The 7,662-nt window shown below is 33.0% G+C and overlaps 1 protein-coding gene across 1 annotated transcript; it reads right to left on the bottom strand.

Moving 5' to 3' along the window:
• Window positions 1-424: 424 nt before the first annotated feature.
• On the bottom strand, window positions 425-847 carry LOC145052098 (uncharacterized). The gene has a single exon (XM_078999907.1). It carries the CDS (start codon window positions 845-847, stop codon window positions 425-427), a length of 423 nt encoding a protein of 140 aa, XP_078856033.1.
• Between the last annotated feature and the right edge of the window lie 6,815 nt (window positions 848-7,662).

Genomic DNA, 7,662 nt, shown 5'->3' with positions numbered 1-7,662 from the left:
GGGCCCATAACATGTTATAAAGGTGTACACAAACCATGCATATATTGAGTGCATTTCCTTAACAACTTACTAGTTGACATAAATCATGTATATATAAAACAAGATAAAATAAAGCAATAGCATACCATAACAGGTTAATCCCAAGAGTGGTGATTACACTATTCCAAAAAAGGGCATTAAAGTACATTACCAAAACACAATCATTACCAAAAAGACTAAATTGCATTAGCAAGTCTTAACTAACATAAACAACCAAAGTACTTGAGCATAAAGTTATACTAAACTTAGACTTGTAGAAACACTACCCCTTCAGAATATTAAATCATCAATTTCCACCTTGGCCCTTGTAGGTCCTTGAATTGTGTCCCTTATGGTTACACTTACTACATGTCACAGTCAAAAACTTCTTGCTCAACTTTTGAGTTTAACTTTCATTCTGAATTTGACTATTTTCTTGGCTCATACATTGCTGAATTTCAATCATTTCCTCTGTTGTAATCCTCCTTTTCTTTTTTGGCCTGCCTATAACTTTGTTGTGTGGTGGAGGCACAAGAGTTGTTGGGTAGTCACGGTTAGGCCACATGACTCTACCTTTGATAGGCTCCACCTTGAAAGAGTACATCTCTTTCCATTTATCAATCCAATACACCTTATGCACATAGGTTGATAGTTCTCCCACATTTTCAGCACTGTCTGCCATTTCATTTAGGGTTGCAATTGCATACTTGCATGGAATTCTAGTAAGCCCCCACTTTCTACAAGTACACTCCTTTTGCCCCATGTTTACCACATTTTGATCATTCCATGGACCTTTAACCTGATACTTTTCCCCCATTCCATCATGCATGATACTTGCTGATGGGTTTTGATACAAAATATAAATTTGTTTTTCACAAAAAACACAACGGAAGACTTTAAAAAATAACAAGTTTATTTTTAGTTTATAACAAAACCAAACGATCATGGATCCATTTATAGAGGTTAGAATGAAATAAAAAAAAACAACCAATGAGTTTTTAGAATGACAACATTTGAAGCCTTTGAATCAACTTGGAATTGGGGTGTTGATGAAGATAACAAAAATCAAAGAATATGATTTTTCTATGTGTATCCACCATTAAGAGTAAGGAACTTGGAATGGTAGTTACTTCTTGTATTCTTGAGTGTCTTAATCCTTTAAGTGATTAACTCAAATAATCACTAAAGGAGGCAACTCAATGAAGCTTTTAAACCACCAAACTAACTTCAAGAGAGAGAGAGAGAGAAAGAGGGGAGGATATTGAGAGGCTTCGAACATATGGAGGAAGAAGCAAAAAAAACTAGCCAATTTTCATGCATGAATCTCTCATTTTATATCTCATGCAAAGTAAGGGCTTTCCATTAAAATACTCTAAAGTAATGGTAGCCTTTAGAAATATGCGCAACATGGTATGGAGGTTGACAAACAACCTCCATTCTTTAAATAAGATTTTCGATCACACTCTTCAAAAGAGACAGATTCTTTTATTATTTATAAACTCAAAGTTTATAAAATATAAACTTTGTCTTTAGGTAAAATACAAAAGAATCCAACTATTCCAAAAGGTTGTGCATGACTTATTAATTCATACCATATGAAATAATAACTAGTTATACTCTCTTATAATTATTATTTTCACAAAACAATAATTCTTCCCTAATTAAATACAAGAATTGGTATTATTCATTAATAATCATATTAATAATAAATATACAAAATGTGTCAACTTGATAAAGGTGTCACCCTATAGGATCATATATTATTAGCAATGTTACTCCGTAATGATTCTTAGGAATATAGATTCAAGATTCATTACAAAATGATATATAGACATAACGTCACTCCACTTGCACAAGATTCATTACATACTGATATAGACAGTAGTTGGCGTCTAGTAACGGGCTACTGCCCATAACAACATATGAAGGGTGTCATATCATCAACAACCAATTCTATGAGCTCTAGGCTACAGTTGTTACTAAAGGTTTGGTATCAATTATTCCTTTTTCTCAAACATCATGTCGAACATGAAACATGTATCACAATCAATCTCATTTAGTGTTCAACTTTGAGTAAGGCCTTAGATGTCTAACTCTCAACGAATAAGAGGGACAAATCCCGTCTTGACTACATACGCCCATCAATGTAGTTCATGTCATACCCAACAATGGCCCTTATGACTGCCTTTTACGGAATAACATTAAACCATGTCAAAGCACAACAATTTCTACACTTCAAGTCCCAAATATGTATCTCAGGTCTAAGAATACAAAGATACAACTTTGATCAAAACATCACTCATGAATACTATCCATAAAGTGATTTTGATGCGGGTTAAGACCAATACTTATTCGCTTAATCAAGTACCTACGAAGTTGGTAGCAACTCTTGCTATTTTCATCTCCATGAAAATAACCAATCCACTCATATTAGTCTTACCTCACAGATGCTCCCATAACTATGAACGACTAAAGACATTTAGAATAACCTGGTTATTCAAGGATTTAAACATGCTAATATCGAACACAACATATATTTAATGAAAGCCTCATATGTAATATATCAATTCATTAAAATATATGTTGCTTGTATTGTTCCAATATCCAAATATTAAATTTCAATCAAATACATCTACTGATATTAACGAGGTTCTATAGCACCAGCTTGACTTTCATGCTTTGGCTAATGAAGGATCTTTGTTAAGTAGATTTGACAAAACTTATTAGTATAAAATTTGCGAATACAAACATTTTCAGTTATATATATATATATATATATATATATATATATATATATATATATATATATATAAAGAAAATTATTTAGAATGTATTAGATGCTTAAATATGACTTAGATGCCAATACTAGCATAGTATTCATAGTTATAATGAACTATCCTTTAAGCATCTTAGTTTGTGGTTCTCCAAACCACAATGTACTCTAACTCCGATGTGTAGCTGTAATTAAAATCTACATGGAAACACTATCCATGTAACTGTTCTTCATCTATAATGAGGATACACCCGATTGTGACTGAGAGTCCTCTCAATCAATTTGAAAGTTTAGCACATGTGTAACAGCTTTAAACATAGATTTATTTCAAATACTATACATATTAGGAATATTTCTCCAGTTCTCGCAAGTACTTTTAGAATGTTCCTATAAGTCACACATTGACTTATTCTTGGATTACACTATTATTAATCAACATGCTCTAAGCATACGACTTATTTGGCCTTTATGCATAATCATGACATATATGATTAATCCAATTGCAGCAGCACATAGAATACAATCATATTATGTAGTTCAAATCATTTGCACTAGGATTTTGCTTAAAATCATGTCATGTGGTATTTAACAAGATAAACTCTCTTAGAGTCATTTATCTTAAGCTCTTTAAGATCCTTAACTATTAATGTAGTTTTACTTAATCATTTAAGTTGTCATGATATATATATATATATATATATATATATATATATATATATATCCTTATTCCATGAATTAGTATGTCTGCTACATATAAGGCTAGGATTGTTACTGCGTTCCCACTAGCTTTATAGAAAACACTAGAGTCATCTTGATTTATAATCAAATCACACTATGTAATATATCTTATAATAAAGAATATTCGTACTTTGAGATGTTAGCTTAAATCTGGAAGGATTTTCATTCATGTATGTTTTTTCCTTTGAAAACTCACTAACTCTTTATATTTATAATATATCGAGAAAGATTAATTAAACCCATACTTGATAATCACACATTAATGCATCTCTATGTGTTTTATTAGTTTCTCATCAACTATTGAGCAGATTCAACAATAGTTGAGAACTTGCTAGTTCCAAACTATGAAGCATTTATCTTATGGATCTTTAGCTCTTAAAGTTCCAAATTGATCCCATTTAGAAAAAGAACTTTCTAAGAACTTGTCTTCTGGAATGACAATTAATGGGATTTGTGGAGACTTTATCTTAAACAATCATTTATGATAGTCTATAGAAATGTAATAGTGGATGCTAGAGTGGTTAAGATCATTGTCGAACATAAGCTCTATAACTCCATACCTTTTAAATAAGGACAAACTATTATATGTTTAGTCTTATGAAAGTATTTAATCTACTTGTTTGGGAAAATATATATTTAATATATATTTGTTGCAGTGAGCATAATTTCAAAATTTTATAAAGTAAATATTTCTTTTTAAAACATCATATAATAGGCTAAAAAAGTCTATGTTTTATCCTCTTCAAAAACTTGTACCATCGACATTCAACCAGTGGCCAGGTTACCCTATCCCACTATAGGCTTCGAAGGCTACCTCGAACATCAAAAGATAGATCCAACTGACCAGGTGATCCGGTGCCACAAGAACCATACTAATGACAAGTGAGTGTTTTGACGGAATGAGTTGTGAATCAATTCCACAACTCCTAAGATGTTCTAAGAAGACTTGGTTTACAAAACTCATGTTTTTATCACAACGAAATGTTAATTTTGATCTCATTAAGTTGTATTTCAATCTTCAGTATGAAACAGTTTGATCAAATCAAAGGTTTCAACAATAACGAATAAAAGCCTTCAGTGAAATTGACTAAGTATCCATCACTAAATCTATTCATGGATTGAAAAGATTACATTCATCACTTATGTATAACTCTTTGTCAAAAATTTTGTTCTTTAACTATTAATAGATAAAGACACTTGTGAATCATCTTCCCATATAAATAGGATCCACATATATCAAATGAATCAAGCTCATTTGACTTCAAAAATTCCATCCTTTTGAAGTTGGTATATATTCCTTGTTTATATAGTCATGATGATTATGACATAAATAAGTTCCAATCAAATATCACTTGATTAATTAGGTGTTATTATTAGAACTACCAATTTAATGAAAACTTATAAATTTCCTTCATAATTAACATTACGAGAAAATATTCTTTAACACATCATACATCGTTTCTGAACATGAATATGAACATCCATTAAACGATTAGTAAATCCAAATTTATTCATAAATTATGATTGTTAGATGTCCCTATAAGAATAAGTACAAAAAATCTATTGTTTAAATAAAGACTATAACATCACTTGTTATATCTTCAGCACGGAATATCATTCGTTTGTAATCAGTTGATTATTTCATCCAATCATTAGCACATAATATCAATTATTTGTGTCACCTGAAGTATAACACACTCAAGTGAATGATGGAAAGATAAATATTTCTATCATATAGATATTTGAAGTCTTATCCAAGTCAAACTGCTTTACCTCGACGAGATAAGAGGAGCAATTCCACTGTTAGTGTCTAGTTTCTTCCACAATAGAAACATCACTAATCATTTGGTCCTTTCTTGATTTTTGGGTTTATGTTGTATTTCCCTTAACTTAACTATAAGCCTAGTTGAGTACATAATCTCTTAAACTTCCTTTATTCAATGCTTGAACAAACTTGAAGCACTTTCTACTGTTTAGATTGTATATCTGATTTACTTGATGAGACATCTGATATGTTTCATAATTATCAAATACTTTCTGTATGTGAAGGTTAATTACTCCAGTATGATGTGAGACACATCAACATCATCACAATAATACTTCCATCAAAGTATCATGATCAAACTGACTGGTTTACAGAGGTTGTTCAGGTATGAGATCTTTTAGTATATATAATTTCTATTTATCCTTAAGGTAGAACCTCACGATATTATACCAGTAATAGAAATTATAATCATAAAATGTTACTATCTCTAGGAACTCAACAAGAGAGGGATTTTGCAGGGCGTAAAATTATTAACAGTTATCAACAGAATTTAACGAAGTTTCATTTAGTATTTTCAATATTTAGTCTTCAAAAATTAATACCTTTTATTGTTTCTTAAAACATTAATATATTAAAGTCTAGGATCCATGTAACAAATCAAGTAAATGGTTAGGTGACCTTTATCCCATTAACTTAATCAAACTCGGTAGGCAGCGATTACCAATTTCATACAATATGTAACTCCTAGATTGTGAGATACTAAACAATTAATACTTAACTTGGCATGTTTTTCCAATCTATGCCTCAAACCTCTCATACTTAGGTGACCTTTATCACACAGGATTCCATCAAGTAATCCTATTTAAAACAACTTGTAGTATTGTAACTTTCTAGAGACAAGGTGACCCTTTCGAAACCAGAAATTACAAAAGTATCCCGAACATCATAAGACAATCCTAGTAACCACGTAACCCTGTGACACTAAGACCATACAAATGATACCGAGTATTTTTCAAAAGGATAACAATGGGACACTTACACTACCGACGCTAGCATAGTTCAAGTGTGTGGTACATGTGGCGAAATGGGACACTTCACAATAGACTGCCCAACAGAAAAGAACAATGAGGAAACCGGAGGAGTCTGACCTCAGTGAAGAAGGAAGCATCGAAGGACCCTGCTTTGTTTTGGTACGTTTTCAAAAACCCCAATAATTGTTCATAATTGTGATTACATTCTCATCCGGATTGAATCACATAATCCTTATAAGGTTTAAAGCCCTAATAAGCAAATCATGATAGCTTAAGTGAATACGCTAGGGCCAGTTGTAGTTATACATGACTTTTATGCACCAAACGATCATAGAGAGATCTAGTAAGAACCATTTCATGAAAGTTCATAGTTTCAAAACATCAGAACCCTCGTGTTAGTAGTACCTATTAACCTCGAATCAAATGCAGCAAACACCAGAGGCATTCACCCTGGGGCATTAATGTTATAACAAAGCGATCCTTCCAAACTAACTTAGCACGCGACTCTACGACGTCGTACGGCTTAGTTTGACTGAGTCTATGTTATACCAAACCCATTTGTCTTAAATTGTTCGATCGCGAAACTCCCGTCGCTCGTGACGACAACCAGATGCGAACTTCAAAGAATTCATCTTTCTTCAAAATCCGAAATTATTCATACAAAGAGTATCATCCACATAGAGAAGGACAAATTAAGAGAACCATCCGGATAACTGAAGATGTGTCATGGGACACGCATCTACTCTTAATCGAACTTTCTTGCAGCAATGGCGACCTTTCTAGTATCGAGGATGCACCGTTCGAGCCCTCTATGGTGGTAAGTACAACTCCCCTCTGTGCTGGGCTGAGGTGGGCGACACATATCTAGTCAAGAGTTAAGTCCCCAACAACACCCTCACTAGCCATGAAATTGGTGGACGTGTCCCTTGAAGATCTCACCCTGGAAAGGCCAGATACGCTGCGAAAAGCATAGAAAGCTAAATCCAAGATACGTTGGACCATCCAAGATCCTTGCTAGGGTCGATCTAGTAAATGTACGAATCCAGTTACCTCAAGAACTTAGCAAGTTCCATTCCGCCTCCCACATATCGAATCTAAAGAAGTGTCGGCCCGATGAGACATTTGCAATTCCCATGAACCTTAAGTACCTCCATCTTTTCCAAGGCCATGAGTTATATTCTTATTCTTGAATTTCGGGACGAAATTCCCTCTAACGGGGGGATGATGTGACAACCCGAAAACTTCTACCCGGTACATCTAGTCAGTTGGTCTAAGTTAAACTCATTTATGTTAACTCCTAGCACTGATTAAGGGCTCATTTAAGCATTTAAAGCCTT

The sequence above is a fragment of the Lactuca serriola genome, chromosome 1 (genome assembly GCF_051521515.1).
Source record: "Lactuca serriola cultivar US96UC23 chromosome 1, Lser_US96UC23_V15, whole genome shotgun sequence".
In the NCBI taxonomy this organism is placed as follows: domain Eukaryota; kingdom Viridiplantae; phylum Streptophyta; class Magnoliopsida; order Asterales; family Asteraceae; genus Lactuca; species Lactuca serriola.
The sequence above is the reverse complement of the archived record's forward strand: the minus strand, read 5'-3'. Positions and strand labels throughout refer to the sequence as shown.